Source organism: Motacilla alba, chromosome 1A (genome assembly GCF_015832195.1).
Source record: "Motacilla alba alba isolate MOTALB_02 chromosome 1A, Motacilla_alba_V1.0_pri, whole genome shotgun sequence".
Taxonomy (NCBI): domain Eukaryota; kingdom Metazoa; phylum Chordata; class Aves; order Passeriformes; family Motacillidae; genus Motacilla; species Motacilla alba.
In genome coordinates, this window is record NC_052031.1 from 19449125 (window position 1) to 19475553 (window position 26429).

The window sequence follows — 26429 nt, forward strand, 5'->3', positions numbered from 1 at the left end:
GCTGAAGGGAGCCGTCCTTGAGTGTTGACAACTCTTCTACAAGATCTCCATCTCTGCCAGTAATACAGCATTTTCTAGACAGCTTTCCCCATTAGGACAGACTCTTGACATTACCACCAATGGCCTCTGTGGTCTGTGTTTATTAGGATAGTTGTTTTTTCTCAGGCCTTTTGCCATGATTATTCAGCTCACGGAACTCCTAGTGGAGCAAGTTATTATCTTCCATTTATGCATGTCCTCAGATTAAGCTGAGTTGGAAAACTCTTTTTATCAGCTGCTCTGTTACATTCAGCACCAGAGGTGTAGTAACAATCTAAACTGATTCGTTAGAAAACAAATTCAGCATTCAGTGTCCAGTCCATTATGTTTAAGAAACGCTTGTTTGTAACTGCCTGGTCATCAGCTAAGCCCTGGTATGTGCACTCTTCTCACTAGAAGAATCAAAAGTACCTGAAAAAGGCACAGTTGCATTGTGTCCCTGCATAGTAACAAATAAGTACAGCTGGAATGTACCTTACAGAGAGGACAGATGTAGGAGCTGTGCTTGTGTGTCCCAAAGCACATCCCCCTACAGCAGAGTGAAGCCAACAGGCATAGCCAGGAGTAACAGTTCAAATCACAATATCTAGATTTCTCAAATTTCTCAAAATTCATCATGTGCTGTCTCATGTACCTGGTCAGTGAAGCACATATTTAGCAGTGGACCTGAGAGTACTGAGGAACTGGATGGATGTGTTTCAGCATGGTGGTCCTAATAGCTACTAGGATCTCTCGTGCTAATATTGTCCTGTTTGGAAAATAATACTATGGCCTCTCTTTTGCTCTTTGACCTCACTTTCTAGATGTGTCTCTCAGCAGATCACAGTTTGGGCCAACAAGGTAACTGATAGGCAGGGTTAATGGGCAAACCACAGTGCTGCACTGAAAATGTGTGGGACATAGACTAAGATGCAAGAGAGGAATGAGGCTCTCATGACTAGCTGCTGCCTAAAACTGAAATCTGACCCTCCCATAATCCTTCCCCACTCTGTCCCCATTTTGTTGGATGAAGCAGTTGTGTAGCCACACAATCAGCTGGCTCAAAAAGATACTTTGGCTGAAAATGAGCCCTTTTTGCGTGTTGAGTTTGTATTGGCAGCTGTGACATTTAGAGTTCATTATGGATTGATGCCTCAAGTCTTACATTTCGTGATGTGTGATTTGCCAGGTCAGCTATATCACTGACCCATATATGAAATACTAACAGTAACATTTGCTATATACATAATACAAATACTATACTACAAAAATGACATTAAATGAATATTAAAGTTCTACTCAATAGTCACATCATTTGATGTGACTCATTTGACTTCAGGATCTTTACTTATTTCTTGTTTCAGTGTGAGATCAGATTTAGAACTACATGCTTTTAAAATGTTCCAGTAATTGTTCCAATATGTTCATAGTTTATTAATGGATTCAAGCTGCAGAACAATATATGGAATAATAAATGAATGAAGTTAGGTATGTTTAAAAGCCTTACAATGTTTAAGAAATAATTTATACAAACCACAGAGACTGAATGGTGCATCCCAAGAGATTCACATGAAGCCATCTGCGTCCTGTTACACACAAGCACTGAGAACTGTGCCTTGGTTTGGGATGTGAAGAAAACTTGTATTTGTTCTGCAACTGCTGCAGTCCTCATTTTCCAGGCTGATATAAGGGGAAAATACTTACTTTTAGATGTACAACAACCATACATTATATTATAAAATTTATGCCTCAAATAAAAGCCTTTTGTATTTTTAAGTGTTATCAAATGATATGCAAGTAATTATTTTGATTCCTACAAGTTACTTTTTGTACTGATGGACACTAGATCTACTGAGGATACATAGAAGTAACAAGCTGTCAAATCTCTTTGACTTAGTTTACAATTTACAGTGTTGGAAACACTTCTCACTTAAGAGACAGCTCATATCTAGTGATTTAAATATTTCCCACAATATGTTATGCAATTTTAAAAATATATATTTACCTGGAAATTCTCCGTGAGCAAATGGACATTTAATCCAAGATCCTCGTTTGGTTGTAAACTGAAAGCAGAGAAATTTGTTAGGAAAACCAGATTTTCCATTTCAATCTGTGGCAAAATATTCAGCTAGTGATGATGATGAGGCATTCCAGAAAGTTGCAGAAGATTCACAGGTTTCCTCCTTTATGGTATCTTACAACCCTGGACTTAAATTAGATCCCCTAATTCTTCAGGTATTTATAATCATGCATATTTTACAGAAATATCTGATTCCATTGACTTAAAAGTAGTCTAAAAGAAAACAATAATATTCCTGTATTTGCCTTATTTGGCTTTTTTCTTCTCAACTAGAATAGTAAGAGATTCTCCATAAAATGTATTGTATTGATCATTTTATTTTCAAATATTTACTATGAAAAACTTTATATCTTAAGTTTAGCACATTCTTCAGAGTTTGAATTGACCAAAAATATTTTTTCCTGGTTTCTTAAACAGACAAAAAAGAAGGGAACAATCTGACCTGTGTCCTATCTATCACTGCTTTTGCACTTCAAAACAATCACCTTCTAATCTAATCCTTCACTTTTCCTTCATTCTCAGTTCCCATTTATCAGAGCTATGAAAAAAAAGATTGATCATAAAGAACATCAGCAGCTCATTTATTTTAGAGACAGAAAGGCAGTTAATATGTGTTTTACAAAGAAATTCCTTTACCTTCATGCAAAGTCTTGGGTGAGTGTCCACACGAGAATATTTAACCTGCTGGAAGACAGAGCACACAGCCTCAGCTACTTTTATTAACTAGTTTCACAAAATCAACTACTGACATTTTCATGGCTTGATTACTGCAAAGGCAACTGGTTTGTTTAATTCATAAACATCCCAGGAAGTTAATCACATAAAATGGTTAGAAACAACTGCTGCTTTGGATTACTGAATAGTTTGCTTCTTTTTATCTGCAATATGTAGCATTTTTTATGGTCAGACTGACCCATTAGAGCTAAATTAATTGATTCTGTGGTGGCTTGTGCAAAATTCTGATTACGAACTCAACTTGTTTCAACCCCTTATTTGCTACTCATGAACAACTCAACAGAATATTCAAATACACATCCAAAAGTATTCCACCATCAGTTGAGAAATCTTTGAATTTTCCATACCTATATTTCAGAGCAGTGAAACGTAGGCTGAATTTTAGAAATCCACTTAAGCAATCCACAAAATGTTGTTCTCTTGATTAACAATTGTTAACCCACCAAGGGCTTCACCACAAAGAGCCTTGTCTTATATAAACAATAGCTACACACATTACTATACATATTATCCTACTGAAACGAACCCTGTTGCTCAAGTGACTGAGCACCCTACGCAGCCAAACACTTCCTTCCTGTAACTTCTTCTGAGAACGTAACAGTGTCCCAGGAGATGGTTCTGTAGGAGTCTGCTCAGACCTGGAGACAGCTTTGTCACTGGCAGAGAAAGGCCCAGCCTCAGTCAGGAGGAGTGCTGCAGCTTTTGTGCCCAAGTCAGTACGTGTGCATAGTACTGGAGTGTGTAGCTTGTCTGGATTTACAGGGCAGCTGGCCCTGTCTGAGAATCTGCAGTGGTTTCCAGCATACTACAGAGATGGTTTTCAGGGTTACAGTACAATAAATGGACCAAATTAAATATCAAACTTGTTAGAATTCATGAGGGAAAAAAAAGAGAATCCATTCTATCCATGAATGTTGATGATCCTTGTGGGTCCCTTCCAGCTCAGGATACTCCATGGTTCTATGATTAATATTAATGTTCAGTCATTAAATGCAATTATTAAATACAGAAAAACACTCATACTCTGTAATAAATTTGGTTTCTGTTCTGGTGACAGATACAACCATTACCAGCCAGACCCCATTTTAGTCTTAGTTTCTTTTTTTCCCTTTTTCTCTCCTGCAAGCAATGAATTGTACTTTTTGCCAGCAGATGAATAATCCCACAAGGATCACTCACATCTAGAATTAAATTAATCTGTTTTTTCAAGATCAAAGCTTTGTTGGAACTCATAAATGATGAATCTGAACAATCACTAAAGGCTTGGCCAGGAGTTCCTAATCACAAAAGCATTCGACAGTCTTGAGTCAGCCCCACCCCCTCTCCAGTCATGTCATCAGAATAATATTATTAATCCAAAAGTTTAAGAATTAATCTCTTGTGTTGCCTTTTCTGTTGTTACTTTAAGTTTACTGCCTTCTCTCCACAATCAGGTGAGCCTGAAACTTACTTTTCATGATAAAACGAATTCTAATGAACCTCAAAAATCCAGAGCATTCAGTATCATCACATTTCAGATTGAAGTGTTAAGCTATTCAAGACATATGCATTTGAAAACCCTTCTCAACTTGAGAAAAGAAATGCTGGAAGAACTAAGGGACACAATATTTCAGCACCCACAATTTCAAGACATTGGACCAGGATGAGGAAGGCGCTTCATGAAGATCTTAATTACAAAACAATTGTGCCCTACCAAAGTACTGTTATGTCTCCAGAAATATGTAAAGAGATCTAGCTTTATCTAATTTATATTTCTGGTGTCTAAATGTTAAATATATAAATCTGATCTAATCACAAGAGACTCTTGTGACAGTAAAAAGAAGGTGGTACCGTCAGAAAGAAATCCCTCCAACCTGCTCTGCCTATCTACAGATGAGAAGAGTTGTCCTTGCAGTGAGTCTGTCTCCCTTACTTTAAAGGGAATCTGACATGAACTATAAATAAAAAGCAGATCCTATTTACCCCAAAGAATTTAGCAAACATTACTAGCTGCCCAGTCATCTCCACTTTTTATTTCTTTATAATGAGTCAGTGACTATTTTGAATAAATCATATGATTAGTGTGCAAGAATAGACTGTCATTATGAGTAGTTTTAAGTATCAGAGAAGAAGAGAGGAATTTGCAACTGCTCTTATTCCAAAGTCTAGCTCTTCACATTATGCCTTTGGTGATGCCTTTCAATCTCACAGTTTGAATTAATCCACACAGCTCTTACTTTCTCAGAAGAATTTTTGAAAGATTTTTCTATATCTTCACAATGGTCATTCGACTTGGTGAACCTGCATAGGTTAACCATGACAACGACAGGACAGGCTGGCTCCCAGGCAAGGGTTTGTGTTGATGGGTTATAAACAATATTGTCCCATAGCACCTGTGTATCTGTGCACAAAGAGAGAGGGAAAACATTATTCAAAATGTCCAGACAGGAATCAACACAGCTAGTAAGTCTGGTACCTCTACATGTGCTTCAAACCAAAATCTTGGACTCAACACAATAAAACACTTTTTAGGCCACACTTTTTTCTATTTACCTGGTAAAAAAAATTACTTTCATATGTGTGCAAATAAGACAATTTCTTTTTCTGTTTCTTTCTGAGCTGTCATCTCAGACCAGTTTCTGATATTTCTGGAATATTTGTGTGAATAATTTCCTGTTAAGCATTGAACTCATATATAGTTAGCTGTCTCCTTTTTCAACTCCTTGCTCCCTCCTTTAAGTTGGATATTGGACATCCTCAAATGTCTCCTTGAAGCCCTCTTCTCACACCATTTCTAGGCTGATCTTTTATTCCTTCTGCCCAGTTTGTGTGTCACTTAAGAAAATGTGGGAAATGACTAGGAATTTACTTAGAGTTTTTGTTGGCATAAACTTGGTGAATTATTTGGTCTGAAAGTCAATTCTATTTCATCTACCCACAGTAAAACAAACCAATATTATTTCCTTGAAGTTTTGCAATACATGGTTTTCAGTGTAGATTAATTTAAACTGTGGCATACTACTGAGGCTGCTGAAAGTCACTCCTGTAAAGAGTAAGTGCACAGTACTTGCCATTTTCAAAGGGGCAAAGTTGTATCCTCCTTGCATCTGGAAGTGCCAGCCAACCCTACAACCAAACAGTGGACATCAGTTAGAGGTTGTCAGAGGCACATGTTTGTAACATTTCAGGCAGAATGTGACAGAAAATTTTCCTGCCAAAGATAAGGATGCTATGTTTGTTAGAAAGCTTTGGAAGTCATTTTTTAAAAGAAGTTTTGCACCATTTTTTCATTTTGTTGTTCATCATTAGGGGCTCTGAACTAAGGTGATCCCTTCTAACACTATATTCCTACTTCTAAGTTGTATATTTGGTCCAATTTCATTTAGAAAATCTTCCACTTTGATTTTCATGAAGTTTCTTACAGTGTCATTACTTTCTATGGGAATCAAAACATTCAGTAATCATAATATAAGATCTCCTGACCTGGGCCATGGTAAAGGATGCATCCTTAAAATCTGAAGACTAACATTTAACCCAATCTTCAAGTATATGTGCTTGGCTGCTGCTATGCCCTATTTATTTATATTCATGTGCAAATGTTGCTGTCATTTGGAATTCCTATCTGTTTGCTTAGCATTCCTATTGCAGAATTTTCTGTGCATACACTGAGAGTATTAAAGTTTTTCTAGTGACCTCATATTTTCAGAGTGGAATGAAGAAATTCCCTAGGCTTCAACGAGACTTTGTGGTGCTGCTTGCCTATTTAGGTATGTGATTTTAGGTCCCACAATCTACACATCTAAATGTGACTAAAGTGCCCGAATTAATATCACAGTAGCCGGTGCAGCTAGTGGAATCTATAGTGCACTCCAGCACATCCCAAAAGAATAGGCCATCTACCTTTGGTCAGTTGAGCAACTGACTGTACTAAGCAGATCTCCATTGACTTTAAGAGTTTGGACACCTAATTTCACATGTAGATATCTATACTTAGATATCTACATTTAGATATCTTAATCTGCAAGATAAATACAACCCCAAAATTCAGTGAGAAAACTAGGTTCACATAGCACCTTTCTATGTTACCAGGATAATTTTAGATTTGTTTGGGACCTTTTATTCCTTGTGTGAAAGACATTCCAAAATCTCACTTCTCAGGTTATCATAAAAATCTGTTACTATCCTGAATATATTCATGGAATGAAGTTTATCCCCCTTCATTCTCATTGCAAGAATGGCATTCATTTAAAACATACCTTATTTTTCCTTATAAGTGACCCTTCTGGTCTCTATTTGCATAGCAAACATAATTTCTCTTTGCATGTGTTTTACCAGGCTAATGGAAACATGGTATTTGAATCTCCTTTGTAAAAGTCTCTTCATTCCCTAACCACTACAGATCTTTTATGTGCATCTTCCTTTTGAATTGATCTTTCCTGAATATAGATACAAGAATTCCTTACAGTATTTCAAAGAAGGCCTTGCCCATACTTTCCTGTTAGCTTGGAATAATCTAACTCACTAGACTTTTGTTCATGTTTACATGTTGACATCATGGAAGCAAGCTAGTCATCCTGTGATCAACTATTTCACCCAGATCTTTTTTCTTCACTGTTATTTCTAAATGACTGCTCACATCTTACAGCAAGAATTCTTTTTATCAGAGCAAGTGCATGAACTTGCACTTCATACCTTACACTTCATCATCCTTCAATTATGTCACATACAAAGATCTCTAGTCTCTTCCAATCACTGACCCTCTTCCATTTTGATTATAGGTGCCAACAGTGTTCCAGCAAATCCCATTACACATTCTTGCATTTTGTCCTCATGTCATTGATGAAGACATTTATACGAGAATGACTAAGTGTCATTCTTAAATAACCTCCCTACCAGCACAGGCCCATCCAACAGGAGTTGCTGAGTTAACCCTGCAGCCAGGTATTGTCTACCATTCAAATCTTGCTCTCGCTGTCAGTTTCCTCGATTCCTCTTTTAGTTTCTCATGCAATACTATATCAAATTCAATCAGAGTAGGTCTTCTGTCTCTTCATTGTTTACAAAAAATCAGTCTAAATAATATTACACAACACATCCCATAAATTATTGGAAATTTTATCCCATTTTCTTCTGATTATGTTTTAATTAGCATTTCCTAAAAAAATCTCTTCCTTACATTTATGTAATTCTAAGGTCAAAATGCCGTTGTCAAAAACTTATGTCTAGAGCCTTTTTCTTCAGGTTTTTCCTCCTTTCTTAGCACAAATGCCTGATAAAATTTCTTCAATCAGAAACACAAATATATACCAAATTCCAGACTGTATTACCTCAATGCAAAGACAAGGGAGGAGCTGAGAATATTTCAGAGAAACGGATTTAAAAGATTCCTTTCCTTTTATCTGAAATGAAAAAGATGTTCATAAATCCAGGACAGTAAATTACTCTTAATAAAGCTAAATGATAGATATAGATATAGATATAGATATAGATATAGATATAGATATAGATATAGATAAATATAGACAGAGCAAATATAGATAGATACAGATATAGATTATGTAGGTGACACAGATGATATAGCTATAGATGTAGACATAGATGGCATTTCTTATGACTATAACCTCAATGAGCACTGCCACCTGCAAGGCAGCCCTCCCCAGTTCCCCACAGCACCAGGAGTTTAACTCACCACAGCAAGTGCCCCAGCATCTTCACAGGTAAACCATTTATGGCACAGGCGAACATAATAATCTTGATCTCGGGGAAAGTTGGATACATTCACTGTTACAATTTTCCTTGCCCTGTCTAAATTATAATCTAACTTTCCAGCTGAAAACAAAAATAAAATCAAGCATGAAATTATTATATCTGTTTCTTTATAACTTTTTATTATTTCTATTTTATCTATTTATAAAAGGTACAGAATATATTTCATAACTTGATGGAGATGAAAATCAACATCTCTAGAATCTTACTGAGAATATTTGAAATTATTATTACTTTATACTCTAATAGTCCTCATTTTTTAAATTAAATGTAATTTTCATTCAACATTATTTAGCTTAGTGCATGTAATACTGAGAGGCCAAGACACCTGCCAATTTTACCTCAACCTTAGTACTTGGAATCCTATGTAGTTTATGTACAAATATTTGAAATATACACAATAATACTACTATAAGGGCTGATTAATCCAAGATTGTAATTTTCTTACATAGAGAATATGTGCAACTGTGATAGACAATTGTAATATGTGGAAGGAATATTTTTTATACATATATTCCCAGGTATGCCAAAAGCAGTATAGCAGTTTGGCAAATCAATTTCAACCTATTTATGAGGTCTGTCAATAGATAAAACATAAAACCAGCAATCCAAAGTTCATTAAAAGAACACAAATCTATTTCCAAAAGCTTAGAAATCAAACAGAATATCAAAACCTTTACCTCCCATGTAGCATTTTCAATAGAAATATATTTCCAGAACATTACCTATCTACTACATGGTAATTATAAGTAGTGGTTGGAAATATTTTTTTTCTCCCTGCTCATTTAAGTTTGAAAACATGTCATTATATTGGTCACCAGAAATATCCCACAGCTCTAAGTTGCACAGGAGATCAGCTCACCTGAACAAGCTGGAATATATTTTCCCACATCACTGTTTCTGCAATCTGCAAGGTAGAAGGCAGAGTCTGTTTCAGTTCTGCTTTATTCAAATAACTGTGTAAACAAACTGCCAAATTATCCAGTAGATTCCCAACAGGAAACCTCTCTCATCCCTCTTTTTAAGGGCAGACTTGCATACATTTTTAGATAAACAGCAAAAAAGATAAGTACTCTTCCCACACCCAGAGATTATATCACAATATGCCTTAAGGACCTATCTCCCCTGTCTGGGGTTTCTACTGAGAAACCTCATCAGGAGTTAAGGCTGCAGTTGAGGATACAGTGAGCTGCACCACACTTCTTTACCTAGAATATAACAATAATTTGAATAATAATATTTTGGTTACTTTTTCATCGAAAAACAACCCCTGCTGTTTACCAGGCTCATTTCTCTGTTATCAATAATTCTGTATTTTTGCTATTCTGATTCCAGCCTTAGAAAGAAACATCCTACCTATCTCCTAGGGAGCTTACCAGAATTAGAAGCCAGGCAATGCTTTCAGAATATCTGGTATTTTTATCTCCAAAACTTAACTCTTAAGAACATTAAAACAACTTTTCATGTGTTGCTTTCACCCCTCCTTGTATAACACAGTATTGGAGCAGCACTTTACTCTCGTTTCCCCACAGAGTCCTTTTCCACCAATAAATATTTCCTATTTTTATTTGTTCACTCACCCTGGTAATGTGTCTTAAAACTGGGCTTCGTAAAACCTTGTTTCCTCCCCTCTTTGTTCACAAAGTACTTATATAATTCAATAGTGAATGAGGACTGATAAGAAAATTAAAAGCTTTTTAAGCACGAAACGGTGTTACTTTTACCCAAGTGTCAAACCATGCAGCAGGGATGACACTGTACCAAGGGGCAAGGGCAAGAACCATCCACGCATGGGCTCTGGAGGTGGGAAGGCAGGACAATCCCAGGCACGGATTGAACAAGGGCTCTCATGTCATTTCTTGCTTTTTGCTTCTCTGGCCACACTGTATCTTGGTTGCACCACGGTGCTGAATCTATTTTTGTATGCACATGGCATACTTTGTATATAATTCATGGACACTTCACCCCAAAAACATGGAAAAATGCTACTTAATCTTTTCCAGTTACATGTAAACAGGCTATAGAACAGGTACTTAATGAAAGTAAAAATAGATTTCTATAGACTTTCTTATTAAGCTTTCCTCAGCTTTTGAAGCCACTCCTGGGCCACCCATGCACAGAGAAGCAGAAGCTCCATCTGAGACACAGAGAGCAGGCAGGGCTGAGCCTGCAGGCAGAGAAAGAGCACATGCAAATCACAAGAAGGGCAACAGGGACAAATGCATAGTGCAAATTCAGTTTTCCACATACATTTAGACATAAACATTGGGTTTTATATGAAGTCGAGACCTTTACTTGCTAACAAAAAAAAAATCACTGAAATGTAAACTAAGACTGGTCCTGGCATACATGAGCCACCATCAGTTAGGTCAGTGTGTCAGGTCATATCCCAGAATGTGATTTGGATGTGCTTTTGCCTTAGAGGTTTTTTTTTGGTTGGTTGTTTTATTTTATTTTTTTTTTTTGGTAGGTTGGTTTTGGTTTTTTTATTTTACAAGATATTTCTTGAAAAACATCTGATTTAAGATGTTTCCTACCTTCAACATAGTATTGCTGACTCAGCTTGACTTCACAGTAATGTGGTACAGTTTTCATGGTCACATAGATGTGCTGTGCTACATTGACTTCAATGCAATTGAATTGTACCTGTACCTGTTTAAAACATTGATAAAATTGAGTTCACATATGACTTCCAGATACAGAAAAAACTTTGGTTAAGATATTCAAGAAAAAAATATTCTTTGTTCAGATATATTTACATTTAAAAGCCGCATTAAGCAGTCAATAAGGTAGCAGTAGGAATGTAAAAGAAGCAGAAACAACTTAATAAAAGGATTTCAAAGAGTATAATTTTTTTTATTTCTAATCCAGGATGTTGCTATCGCCTTCATTTTTGGAAATCCAAATAGCTACAATATATCAAATAATCCTAAAAGCATAAAAATGTCAAAATCCCCAGTCTGTACACATTTTTCAAGCACAAACATTTTCAGAATGGGAAAAAAAGTGTTTTTAAATATTTAATGGCAACTTCAGAAAATGTATTAATTATGATAACAGTTTATGAGACAGAAAGTAATTTAAAAAACAAAAGTTGAGGTCAGTTATAGCAGGTCATTCCCTCACTACTATCAGTTAACTATTAAATTCGTTGTAGGTTTTCATGTTGGATAGTCTCTTATTTGGAGGGCAAAAGATGTCTTATGTCACCATTTTAGTCACTGAACTGAAACTAGGAAAATTTCAGTAAATATGTTTGTTGATTCTTGCCTATAAACTTGCCTTACTCTAACAGCTACTGGTTGCTGCCCGGTGGCCCTGCATGGCCCACTGGGGTGGATGTTCCACCAGCAAGAGACACCAAGTGCAAACTGCAGCTGCAGTTTGGGAGAACTTTGTTCCACATGTGCAATCAGTGTAATGTGTACAAAGCACACGAAGCAACACATTGTGTACAGGATTGGTAACCACTGTCCACCAGTAACTGCAGAAATTCATGCCTTTCAAACTGTTGGTAGCTCTTTTTTTCCTCAGTTGCAAATTTTAGCAACAAATACTTCCCCTTAACAAATGCTGCCCCTTACAAGGGCTTAGGACAGATGAGCACAAGTGCTTAGGCACCTGTCTGACTTCTAGATGTGTGAACTCCAGTGATATGGTTTGACTGAAACAATATGCACTTAAAATCTCTCTAGCATCGCTCTTCCTAGACACTGGAGTCAGAAAAGCTTCCATGCAATTTGGAGGGCACAAAAAGAAAGCTGGCAAGACTGATATGAAAATTAGGCTCTGCAGAGACAGGTTCCCTTGTCAAAAGGTAAGCGGAAGAAGTATAAAGATGGTGGAAAACTGAATATATATGTTGTAAAAGAGAATTTTGTTGTGGAGTTTCATTTGGCTATGCTGAAGAATATGTTTCTTTGTAGTTTTCCACAAAATCAATAAGAAAAAAATAAGAGAGATGCAAAAGACTTTTTTTCCAAAGGCTTGTAAACATTTAAATGAAAAATTACACCCCCCCAAAAAAGGAGTTTACCTTCTTTCCATTAGGCATCTTGCTTTTTTTCCTAGTGAATCTCACATTTATGCATTGAGATTGCTGTGTGTCTAGTGAAAATGAACATATTTCCAGCCCACGGACATTCTCTGAAATGAGTTAAGCATCTTTAAGACCATCAAAAACATTAATTAAAATACACCATATCATAAGCTTTCCTTCTAAGTGAAAGGCACATGTATCTCTGTTAAAAAAGAGATATTATATATAACTCACACATAGGAGTAGGAACAATGAATGAAGCTTTCATTATGCAAGTTTAAAAATAAACCTATTAAGTCTGAGTGATGCAACTAGCAAGGTAACATATGAAGCACATGAATGGCAAGGTGTTAGTAAAAATAGACTATGCACAGGAAGTTCATGTACTCTCATTTTCTTGTAGGGCAGAACTGAAACTTCATATGAATAAACTGTTTCTCCTTCTGTAGGGACAGTCACTCACGTTCAGATTGTCAGAGCATCGAATTAATGTGAGTGCCTGCATGGATGTCAGAGCAGGAAAGAAAGGGCAGCTGTGTGCTTGGGGCACGGGCAGAGGACAAGTTACATGTGTTCTATTGGAAGCCAGAATTCATTATCTCAGTTCTCATTCACTTGAGAAGAGTCACAACTTCATCCTGTTTTGTAGTAAAATGCTTTCACAAAAATATTTTTCTGAGAACATTACATGAAAACAGCTTGGTCTCAGATATTACAATATTGAACAAATTTTGGCTGAATGGCCATAAACAGAAAGTGAACAAAAAGAGCTCAGTAGCAAAGCTGATTCCTACCATCCAGACTCAGTGTTCCTTTAACGTTTAAATGAAGAGAGCATGGGCTTCCTTGGACACATTTCATCACTGTTGAGATCTTCATGCTTTTCAGTACCATAGAAGATAAAGATGCAGGAGCATCATGGCAGAAGCTGTTAAAAATGCCACCTGCAAATGCAAACACAAGGGCAGAGAAAACTCATTGCACACAGGATGTCTGGGGCAGAGCAATCACTACAGGGGAAGTTCCAGCTCTCCTGAAACCAGTAAGAAAGTGACCAACAAAGCCAGTACTTTACCTAAGATTTCACACAACCAACATAGCTATGTAGGGGGTTGGAATAAATTTCTAGGCTTAGGGAAATGTTAACCCACAAGAGGAAGCAATCACACTTCTAAAAACTAAGGTTAGCAGAACACACCTAGACTAATACTGGTTCTAATTAATTAGATATGCTCGATCATGGCTAAACTACTAGGTAATATAAACTTTTTTCAAAACCATTACCTGTATATTGTGAGCACTCTCACTTTAATTTTAGGACTTTCTGACGGTCTCCATTGCTGTTAAAATTTCACTTTCACACAAGAGGGCACCATTGCCTTCCTAGTCATGGAAGAGTACCTTACACCTACAGGATTTCCTTCTGCTTTAGACCAAAACAACAAGAGCAGAATAAATATTACCCAGGCCTTCTCCAAGGCACAGAACACAGTGATCCATAGGCATAGAACACAGCTACTACAACTTCTTCTATTTCCCTGTGTAAATTTAGTCATTCCATTTAGTCCTTAGGGAATGGGTTTGCAGAGCTAAAACTGTAGGCTGGGAAAAAAGGAAAAAATAGTCTTAAGACCCCAAACCTCATCAGTTAGCATATTTCATCTCTTTCTACTTCTCAGTCTGCCCTACACAGAAACCATTTATTTATGAATTTATATTGGTACAGTGGATTTAATCCCCAATGCATCCCTTGGGCTTCTCTACTTCACATCCATTCTTTATAGTCCCAAAATTAGTAATTCAAGAAACTTTCAGAACAAATAACCAGGGAATTAGATTTTGTCCCTTGACTTTGTGGTATGTAATGCAGCACAGCTCTTTTTAGCTGTAACTATGTAACTACTATTTCTTTGAAATATTTCTTAGCCTTCTCCCTTTCATACACAGCATGAAAGTTAAAAACCACCCAAGTAAAAAAAAAAAAGTATTTTATTGACCATTCTCCTTCCCCTGGCGAGAGGCTAGAAGAACAAAAACAAAACCAAAAAAAGTTTATATAATTCAGCTGTTTAAAATGCTCCTAGAAGGATTTCAACAATCAGCTGCTTAAAATGCTCCTAGAAGGATTTCAACAAGTATGGCAAACAGCAGTGCCACAATACTGTGCTTGCCATAAAATTCTGGATAGCTCTTTTAATAGAATCATCAGGAAAGGGCACATCCCTCAATGTCAAGCCAAGAACTGTTGTCAAGTGTGGATGCTCACTGACTCACATGGAAGACACGTCCACAGTTCTCACAGAGGAAAGGTATGGTGAAGGAGGAAAGACAAAGCTTATCCATACTTATCCTTCCAACCCTTCCTGTGAAGGAAAGTGCTCTAAATTCAAAGACTGAAAGTGTATTAACCTGAACAGAACTTCTTCCTGTCTTATGAGATCCTCATTTTCCCGGTGTCCAATTGCAGCTGAAGGCCATTGTCAAAGATCAGATACTGATACCGCAGGATGTGAAGACAGGCTGACATAAATGTGGCACCTTCACTTAAATCTGTTAAATCTGTTAGGCCTTAAGTGCCCTCACACCTGGTATCAGGAGAAATAAGTCCTGTGATACATATCACATACACACAGTCACGAGACAAACCCTTCACACCCAAATCTCCACGTTAGCCTGGTTTTGTGCCACTGAACAAATTTTGGACGTGAACCGAGATGAACCAATTGGAAAAGCATGGGAAAACAAGGACACTTGACCTCAACTGGCAGTAGGTCAACTGTGAATTATCCAAAGAAATACTGACAACTAGCAAAGATAATTTATGCAAACCAATGAAAAAACACAGATCACTCAAAATACACACATAAGGCTTTAAGAGCAGTTGGAATACCTTGACTTTTGAAGAATTTATAAACATTTCCACAGAGATGAGACAGCCCTCAGAAGTACAGTGCACAGCAGCTGGATATGAACACTGCATTCCATATTCCAAGAATGGGTGGTGTAATAATCCTGAAGGTATCTCAGGATGGAAAGTTATTGCACAACACTCAATTAATCCACCCACAACAAACTGAAAGTTTATCATGTTGCAGAATTACTTGATAATTATTACGAATAATGTGATAAGTGATTATTAGTTTGAGCTCTGTCTCTTTGCTCAAAAATATATTTTCCTGACTGCATGGTATGAGATGCAGTTGTGGATACCCAGTGGTATCTGGAAGTAACTGTTTCTGCTTAAGGTTTGGTTATTGGTGTAAATTTCTTGATCCAGGCTTATACCCTCTCCCATTGCTATGTCTGCATAGAAATTATTGAAGGGGAGGTCAATGTTTGCAGACATATGTAGATAGATAGATAGATAGATAGATAGATAGATAGATAGATAGATAGATAGATAGATATTCAAAGTGGACAGGTCTTTACAAAGCATTCTGTTTGGGTGTATTTGACCTTATTTTTTAGGGAGTGGTGGGGAGGAAAATGTCATGACTTAGTTGAATTTTCTCCTTAGTGGTTACAGCCTGAAGTATGATATCATCAGATGTTCCAGGGTTGGAACTATCTCATGAAAATTCTAAGTCAACCTGGCTGCATTACTGACAGTGGATCAGCACCAGACAGATGCACAAACACCCTGCTGTCCCATCAGCAGAGACACTCTTCTCTTTGACCACAGTTTCTACTTTCAAACTGAGAACAAATATGTAAAGCACAGAATAAAATGAAATTATGTTTCCACTTTGGATTTTTTTCCATTAATTTTATGATAGATTTTGAGAATTGCAAAACATGCTGCAAAACTCATTAGTAATAATTTAAATGGATCAGATCATGCATGAGGATACTAGCACTGGATTACAGTAAATACATGATACAAGGATGACCTGACAGAAAATAATTTTCACTGTATAAATCATCACAGTATGAGACTCATTTCTGACTAATTCTTCAGTAAACTCCTACTTTATCATCTTTTAATCCCCCCCTTAATATATTTTCTTCTGGAACACACCTCATTTTCCTTTTCACACAAGTAATTTTATCTATACCACAGAAGACATAAAGATACATCTCGCTACACAAACCATCTGTTGGGTAAATCTTACCTAAATTTTCTGTTTATGAATAATAGCTGTAATTAGCCCTACATGAGAGAGGGATTGTTGCTTAAATAAAAGGTTCCTTAATTATGGGCACATATAAGCCCAGGCATAAAGAAACCAAGGCTTATTATTCAGCATGTAGACATTTCCTTGTACTTTTGCCATCAGCTCAACCACAGCAGATAATTTGTTTAATCTGATGATGCAGCAATCAACCTAGAACTGTCACAACAGCAAATCACACCTTATGTACAGTTGGAGAATAGAAGCCAGAGCTGAGCAATGGATATGCAAAAGAAATGAATAGATGGATAATTTGAAGCCTCAGGTAAGAAGATGAAATTGGAGAAGAGCATAAAAAAAAAGGCAGAGAAAACCTATTAACAACAAGACTGAGACAACACCCAATAGAAAATCCTAACTGGTTTTTAATCTGATATATCTTCCTACAAATATTGTAAGAATCTGAGCTACTTAAGGATACTGACGCTGCTAAATCTGTGAGCATCTCTAAAGCCTACTAGAATTGCTTCACTGGCACATCAATCTATGAGTATAAATTACAGTAGTATTTCAAACCTATTTGCATATGATTTACCACACTATCTGCTGCATCTGTTCATTAGGATGATTCAACAAAATTCGTCAGCAAAGTAGATATGCTGTCCTTCAATAACCACATGGTGCACTTCAGTTAATAAGTACCAAAATTCACTAATTGTAAGTACTTACAACAATTATGAAATTGATTAAATTTTAGACTGACAGCCTCTCTTTCACAAGAGACTGCAGTGCACAGTAAATTAAAAGGGTTTCATGGTTATGTGTTCAGAAAACATTTAAAACTTTTAGAGATATTGAACAACACTGTGATATACTGTGCCAAATACATTTTCTGAAAATGTGATTTTTTTTTTGAATGATTGATTCTTTGATATCCACGTATGGATATTTTACAGTGAATTTCAAATACTACCGTAGTTTTGTAGCTACCTAACAGTCTAGAAGAATAGGAGGAAGAAGGCAGAGTCAAAGTTACACTGCCAAATACTACTGAGGTGGTGGTTGCAAATTTTAGGAAATATCTTTTTGTTGCTGCTAAAAGAAATTACTACCGCAAATGTCCTCTACTATAGAGTTAAGGTCGTTTAAGGTAATTTTATCTCAAATAAAAATAATTTAAAAAATATATAGAAAAGGAAGTATGCAAAGTAGTATACACCCACCATTGCACAAGTGAATTAGGATGAAGACAAAAATGCTTTTTCATCACCCCTCTAAGGCTGAGTCATTCTACATGTTACTTGTGTTGAAGATAGCTGATAAGTTTTTTTCAGACAGCACTGAAAAATCTACAACCAGCTTCATGTATATCATCTTCAAAGATATGGATCTTTAGTTTACAAACCCTTCAGTGCCCTTCCAGCTGAGTGAAACATCCAGTTTATCTGACATGCATCATCTGCATGTCCCTGCATCAGGGGTTACAGGGTTGGACCAGAAGCCCCTTCTGACCTCAGCCAGGCTGTGCTCTGAGCAACTCTGGCAGACAACAGAGAGTGACAACCCCTCTTGCCTCTCTCCCAGCATAGAAATCCTCTTGTCCGAAAATGGGTGGAATGAATCATGGCCTCGTGGTACCTGTGAGTCTCCACTATCTAGATCTGCATTTGTGTAACACCCAGCAGAGATTTTAACTCATAACCAACAGAATTACGGGTGTTTTCCCCTTTGAGAACAGGTTGAAGGGCTTGATTTTCTCAGCCTGTACTGCTCAAGGATGTAAAGGCATGCTTCAGCTAGCAGACACGGGTCAACACCCCTGTTTCTTCTTCTACCTTCCACATAGTTTTTACAAGTACCAGTTCAGTTGCCTAATCCTAACCAGATTCATTTACAACCCCTGAACCAGCCACCAAAGGTTCACTCTGCTGACCAGCAGAAGACTAGAGATTTTTTCTGGTAGGACTTCTAACTGCATCCCTTCCACACACATATTCTTTCCCTCCATCTCAACACAATCCCATAAATGCCATGCATTCCAAGTAAGGATTTGTGCCAGCTGGCATTCAGCTCATGCCCCATCAGAATCTCACATGCTTGAGCTCAGCATTGCATCTTCCCCCTGTCTATGCACTCACTGCCTCGTGGATTCAGGAAAGGCTCTGGGGACACCAGCAGTGCTCAGAGCTGAGCCTCCAGCTGGGATGGCTCTCTCAGGGGAGACTGACTGTCCTCTGAGTGGGGACTGTGACTGTCCTCTCAGGAGGGACTGTGACTGTCCTCTGAGTGGGGACTGTGACTGTCCTCTCAGGGGGGACTGTTTGTGAGGCAGCTGCCTCCTACTTCCCTGCAAATGACTGTGTGCACTGAGGAGTGACTGATGGAGCCTTCAGAGGTCAGGTAATTCAAGCCCCTGTATTATTACTGTAGCCCCTGTATCAATAATGAGTCGAAGCAATAAAAACATGTGAAATGACTTAGCAAACTCTCTTTCCTTCACTATGGTAAGGAAAACTGTAAAGCAATTGTCATTATTAACCTAATATTTATCAAAACCTACCAATTTCCAATGTTTTCTATGAAAGAAGTGGTAGCAAATACCCTGTCATGACAGTGATCTGATGTCACTAGGATAATGGATTTAATATCTTTCATAAATTATCTTTAAAAACAAACATAGTAAAAATGTAAATTATGTATACTCACCAGAAGGTTTGCTTTTACAGTGAATCCCCTGCAAACAGAAACAAAATATTTTAAAATCTGAGGTAATAATAAAAATAAATATCGCTTAATAATTGTACACAAGTAAACATACCTTAAACAGATAAACATATTCATAGTTCACAACAGAAATAATTTTCAAGGTTAAAAAAAATCATTTTCCAATACAGTGAAAAGGCATGTCAGTGCTGCATATGACAGCCTGATACATAGGGGGACACAAGATCAGCATTATGCTCATTTTCATGTATTTCTACTGAGTTGTGTAATTGTTTTAACAAGTACAAGAGTTCCATCAAATAAAGACATTATTTTATCAAGTACTACCATTCCTACTGACCAAGAGTTCATGCATTATTTCATTAACTTTACAATTGATTTGTTCATACCAGGGCAAAGAAACCAAATGATCTTATAATGGAAGATATCTAGAACATTATTGAATACATACTATTTTTAGAAGATCCTACTAGAAAGGAAGCATTATGGCAATTGCAAATGAAGTCCAGAAATAAGATTTTTTATTTCAGACATCTGGCTTAGAAGACTGAAAATTAAATTACTGAGCCACAGTACTTATTGTGTTCAAGGGAAAGTGTATTTGTATGAGGCAAAGAGAACCTGGCATTGAGATTTAAACAAGCTTCCAGCTATCTTTCAGACAGACTACATCCATTTTCCCAGTAAAATAAACATTTAACCACACACTAAAATTGTGTAGAGTACAAAAATAACAAATCTTACTTTGACTACTATGCATGACATTCTAAAGAAAGGCTATTCCTTAGCCAGCAAATACTGTTTGCTGCTGTTCTGGCATAACCCTTCTTATACCAGTATTCTTTTGCATACAGAATATATGTTCCCATGTTCTTTCCTTTAAAAGCAGTGTCCTGTTGACAGAGATATTTTATCACACCCACAAAAGTAGCAGGCAGCGCCTTGTCTCCTCTGCTCTCAAACGGGAGGGCAGCTCTCAGTCCTTTTAAAACATTTTGGGATCTTGTCAACAAGCCAACAATCTATGAGCTTTAGAGACAGCAAAAGTCTTCTGGTGGACATTTAGAAGTTCTTTAATTGAAACACAGAGGCTACAGCCCGGGCAAGCATTAGCACATCATAAAATAACTATTGCTTGGTTTTCCAGGAGGCTGTGATCCACAGGCAATCCTGTGCTCCTCAGAAATAAAGCTGTAGAGCAAAATCATATTATTGCTGCAGGTGAGAAATGGCAGCATATTCACTCCCCTGTGGCAGCTGCCTGGAGTACCTGAAAAGTGTATCCTGTCATTCATGACAGCTTTTTATTTGAGCAAAATAAGTTCCTTCTTAAAGGACGCCTTTAGAAAACCAGTGACCACTGTCTACCCTGTATCAGTTCCCATTCTCCTGTCCTTTTGGCAGTTCTATTTTTTAACAATCACTTTTGGACATCAGTTGTCATCTTTTACTATTGTCAGTTTGGTACTATGACTCAAAAAAGTGCAAATGTATAAAAGGTGGTATTTTAAACCACATTTTATAATAAGACAGACATGGTCATATATTGTCATAGACTAAAGATTAGAAAAATAATTTGTGACATTGTTAAAGATATCGGTTTGGCTGCTTCTACAGCATAATACATTGACACTCAAATTAGGACCTGTTAAGATCACACAATAGACAAGGGGCAATGGTTTTAAATTAAAAGAGAGTAGATTTAGATCAGATGTAAGTAAATGTTTTACAGTGAGGGTGGTGGAAACATTCAAGTCCAGGGTGGATGGGGCTCTCAGCACCATGATCCAGTTGGAGCTATCCCTGCTCACCACAGGGGACTAGATGACTTTTAAAGTTCCCTTCCAGCCCAAACCATTTTATGATTCTATAAAGTATACCAAACTTCTTTACATAACTGTTCTAAAACTGGGATACTTCTGTTTCAAAGGTTTTATAATTTCCTCAAATCCCCATGAAAAACTGAAAATGGTAACTGATAAAAGCTAATTTCTGCTGTATCATAGAAATACTAGTTATTTATTAATTATTTCTGAAATGAACTGCTGCATCAACTGCTGGATCAACTAATTTCTCAGTCATTACTTACTGGAAGAAATTAATCTTTAATGAGGCTGATTATTCAGCAAATTACTTCCATATTTTTTACTTCCCATTTTGCAGCCAGACTGTTGAAAATATTTTGGTTAGGTGGCTTGACAGAGTTCCCAATTGCCAGTCAAAATTTCTTAGAACACCGTCTTTAACATCTCTAACCACTCTTTATGGTTACAACCTTAGTGCAAAAAATAAATTTAAAAATCAAGATCACACTGAATTAAAGAACAAAAAATCTCACAAATATCAAAAGTTTCAGCCTTTTAATTAGAGAAGGCCATCCCCCCTGTTGGGAAACCTGAAAATTGAAAACTGAATGTAAAATAATTAAATTACATATATTGCAGGGGAAAAACCAAAACACCCCCTTCTGTGGGCTAAGGCATGATAAAGAAATTATCTTATACCTTTTAGTCTATCCTAATTAGTTATTGGTTTTCACTATTGCATAGAGGAATCCTATCATTTGAACTCTACATTTATTTTCTTGTCCTTTCCCCAGGAAAGGAAGAAACATCTTTCTGTGACTTTTCATCTGGTAGGGAGATGTTTTGTCATTCTTGGGCACTTGGTTTTGTTCTGGGTGAGAAGCTGTTGGGAAGGTTTACATAAATAATCAAATATTTGCACAAACACTTGCCAGTTACAGCAATATTTGGTCACAGCCCAATTTCTTTTTTTTTTTAAGAAGTGTTTCTTTTTATTGTATAATACCAAGTGGGTGGGGGTGATATTTTCTCTTACAATCACTTTGCAAAACAGTCCAAAGAGACCATTTGTCTGAAAGAATAACTCAAATGAATTAACCAAGTTCCTCTCCCACTTTCTATATCTTTTGTTTTCAGGAATTTTCAGTGATGAGTGCAATAAAAAAACATAACACACTAAAACAGGATGGAAATTTTCTTCCCCTTTTACAAATGCCTAGGGCATCTTTTATGCAAAAATAAGATCCTGAACATGATAGTACATTTTACTCCTATACAGGGAGAATCTTTGATTCATATCTTCTTTGGCAAAGAGCCTAAGTAAAATATACTTACACAATGCACAAACAGTTAGGGATTTTCCTATTTCTCTGGGGTTTTCCCCATTTGTGGTATTACTCAACTGTAGCTAGAGGTTATCTGAACAGACACCACCAGCATGCAGCATTCTGAATAGAAGATGTGGTGCCAACTTTTTAGCTAGCACAGAAACGTCTCCTCAATCCAAGACTATTGTAAAATCCCATTGTTCTAACAACTGTAGAGAAGAGAGTGAGATCAGCAGAGGAAGACTTGGATTAGGGGCACAGAGAGTGTTTTCATTAATTAAAATTGCCAAGAAAAAGAAACAGAGATCAAATCTGCTTCCCATTTCCTCTCATATCTTCAGGCACTAAATCAAGTGCAGAATTGTGGAAATTCTTCCCTGGATGTTCTGTCATGCAGGAAAGAATCTGAGGAAAATTTGGGTTCACAGTCTACCTGTTAGTTCTGTTGTACTTGTTCATAGAAGAGCTGGTGGCAGCTCTTCCACAACTCTATAAGGAACAGTAAGAAGCCTGAAAATTCCTTAAAAAGTATTCTTTGCTTGAGACCAGGTGGTCAGACATTTAACATTCATTCATTAAGACACCTACATTAGTCAGTGAATGTAGAATCCACCCTTTTGAGTGATGCTCGCTGGCAAAGCTGTTAGCTACATTTCTACTTTAGGTTCAGTTGTCAGAGAAGGCAGAGAGAAAGGAACATGACCATATTCTGATGTTTCCCTCTATTCCAACAATCTATATTCTTTAACCACCATTAAAAGCAAGCATGGGATTCTCTGTACTTTTACAACATAAGGAAAGGGTGAGTTTGCAATAATTGATGTCCAAATTGTAGACAAAAGGCCCATAAAGGTGATTAATCTGAACATGTTATTTTTTGATTTCCAATTGAGAGGAGATGCCCTGCAAAAATCCATCTTATTCTGCACACAAATGCAAAGGATGTCCCAGATCACTGGGTATAGTCCCCAGTAACCACAGGTACCATATAATCTAATCCCTTTCAAAAACTTGTGAAGCATCATTTTAAAATCAGTCAGGCTTTTGTGTGCACTGCTGTGAGAGCTAAGACTATTCCAGAAGACCTGTTGTCTGCTAGCACCAACCTTTTAATTTCTTACATGACCACATTAATGGTTAGCTTCTACTGATTTCTGATTGCACTCATTATCTTTTCACTTAAATAGATGCTCTCCACCCTGGAATTTACTTTTCATTTATCTGCAACCAGTAATATACCTTTTCTCAGCTTCTTTGTGAGACTGTAAAAGCCAAGCTCTTTTACTCCTCTCTAATAAACCAGATTTTCCTTCTTACCATCACCTTTCTCAGCAGCTTCTTCTACTTTAGCTTATTTGTTCAAATGGAGTGACCAGCACCATCCATAGCTGTGAAAACATTGGGGTTCATTTTGTGCCTTGTAAAGTCATACTGATCTTTGTCTCAGTTGCCATGCCATATCCTTTGTCACCATGCCATATCCTCCACCACAGAGGGGGAGCTACTCACCCCTGCTGTGTAAACAATCCAGCAGCAGCTTTCCTTCCTTCAGCTGCTCACCCATTCAGTTTAGAGGGAGGAGCCTGCAGAGGCTGGTCCATTAGAGTCCTCAATTGTTTCTCATGGCCCCTAGTAAAAAACCTGGCATGCCAGTGTGATCTCAATCACCTCCATAAGGAAAAGTTCTTTGAGCAGTGGACAGCCACAGTCAAAGTTATATGCATCTCCACCATTCAAGAATGTTGGATGGAAACAGAGAGGATTCAGAGCTCTATCTGCATCAAAAGCTCCACAGACCATCAACAAATCACTGTTACTCCTTTCAGAGACATTCAGCCCCAGAAACTATCTAGGGATTACTTCATGGAGGGAAATAACTGAGTATGTTTTAGCTTTTTCCAGAGCTATTTTCACAGATAAAGGCCATAATGCCTTTGCAATTTACACATCATTGATGCTGATGGGGACTGGAACCTCCCAGAACTTTTCTCATTATGTTCTTAGAAAGCTCACAGCTGTATTTATCTTACCAAATGTATGGAAACAGAATTGTTTACAGTAAAAGAATGCACAGTGATAACATAATGATTTCTATCTCACTGAAAGAAGATATAAGTGACATATAATATATGTCTTAACTATATCAGGGTCAAGTATTTATACAAAAAATTGGAAGTGGGTGAAAAGGAAAAATAATAGACCTCCAAAACACACTTGGCAAGTGAATTAAATTGTGGTTACATTTACCAAAAACCAGAGAAATTGCAATTATTAATATTCTTAATATGAAAATTTAGAACTATTAAAAATTTGTAGTTTGTACTGCTGTGATACAGTGCCCTCAAAAGACCTTTTCTCTAAAGGAGCATCTGTATTTGTTTTGACATCAAGTGTAATTATTATCATTGCCAAGGTAAAACTATGTTTCTAATGACAGTTTTCAATTTTTGGCAAACCACGAGGTTGTTCTTCAGCTTTTTCTGACAATGTGGTGATCTGATACATGTGAGCAGCGTGCAGGGGGATTAGCTAAGCAGTCATAGACAGAAACACTTGGACTGAAAAGAAATAGGCAGAAAAGAAATAGGCACCCAAACTTATGGCAAAGCATTATTTTGGACTGTTTTAAACTACAAAAACACCTGGATGCTGCTGGATTGTTTTACAGAATGCTAAAAACAAAACATCTGAGTCACATCTACACATTTATCCAGCTCCAGGTCTTTTCCCTGTGTGTTCCAAGTGGAATGGAAAACATCCCATCACATTAGTGCCGTGCTGAATCTGAAAGAATAATTGCTACTGAGAAGTAGGATATCAAGCTCAGGCTCAGTGCTAACAAGGTCATGCAGTTTTTGGATGACAGCTGGCCTGAGCTGGCAGAGCAAGGTAACACCTGGCTGTGCTAACACTCGGCTCATGGGCTCTGAGCTCACCAGTGAAACAGCCATGGACAAACAGGGAAGACATGACTGTGTTTACTGAAGATTACTGGACACTGTCCAGTAAGACTTCACAGGGATCTTAAACAGAGACTGCTACCAATTGTCATTGCACCACCTTCCATTTCACATGTAAATGCAACGGTACAGACCCTGTCTTCCACAACCTGCTCCTTGCCACAAGGCCAGCAGCTCCATCACAGCTTAACAGCACTTCTGGAGTGCAGGAGCACGTGACTAAGACCTTCAGCCCCCTTGGATTTTCATCCTTCTGTTTACCTGCCATTAGTGAGGTTCTGTTTTCCAGGTAGTATGCATTCCCTCCTGCACTGACTGATGCTGAGGAATCCTGTCCCTATATTTTAACTGCACTGTTCCATATGTTATCAGTACTGCACATGGCATATAATATCTTCTGGCCCTCACAGTGGCTACATGGCTGAATCCTTTTCACAGAGCAGAACAACTGGAAGAGTTAGAAGCACAGTTATTCCTCAGAACTCTTGGCAGTGACATACATTTATCCTATAAGTGAATAGCCAGACAAAACAATATTGCTTTGAGGTCTCTCAACTGGGAAAAATATTCCCTGCTTCTAATTTCTTTTTAATTAATTTTATTTAAAAGTAATGTTGAGATACAAAAAAGAACTTACATATAAACCACTTGCTTTTGAATTTATTGGACCAAAGGGAGCTATGAGTGTCTGAAATAAAAGCTGCCTGTTCTATTGTATGCTTCAGCTCCAGGACTAGAAGCAGAAATTGCTTGTATGCATTAACTTCTTTCTTTTAGAAATTAAAAGAACCAACGAAACAAAAAAAACCTGTCAATCATTTTGATGTCACATTCCCTACACTTTTAACACAAGCTGTTAACAAAACAGAATAGCGTACAATAG

General features: G+C 37.2%; 1 protein-coding gene across 8 annotated transcripts in view; it reads right to left on the minus strand.

Annotated features, from left to right (window-relative positions):
• The window catches only part of IL17REL (interleukin 17 receptor E like), a 48323-nt gene that overhangs the window by 6812 nt on the left and 15082 nt on the right, over positions 1–26429 (minus strand). For 2 of the 8 annotated variants that reach the window (XM_038155424.1, XM_038155426.1), the window contains exons 2-13: positions 19436–19463; positions 13412–13561; positions 12615–12724; positions 11116–11230; positions 9441–9485; positions 8502–8641; positions 8140–8211; positions 5884–5938; positions 5050–5213; positions 2735–2782; positions 2024–2081; positions 1553–1698 (exon numbers count right to left, since the gene is read on the minus strand). In XM_038155424.1, coding sequence (XP_038011352.1) covers positions 1553–1698; positions 2024–2081; positions 2735–2782; positions 5050–5213; positions 5884–5938; positions 8140–8211; positions 8502–8641; positions 9441–9485; positions 11116–11230; positions 12615–12724; positions 13412–13561; positions 19436–19463 — 1131 coding nt within the window. Of the gene's footprint in view, positions 1–1552; positions 1699–2023; positions 2082–2734; positions 2783–5049; positions 5214–5883; positions 5939–8139; positions 8212–8501; positions 8642–9440; positions 9486–11115; positions 11231–12614; positions 12725–13411; positions 13562–13901; positions 14900–19435; positions 19464–26429 lie in introns of those variants that run through there. The other 6 variants (XM_038155432.1, XM_038155429.1, XM_038155425.1 and 3 more) reach the window with 6 other exon arrangements.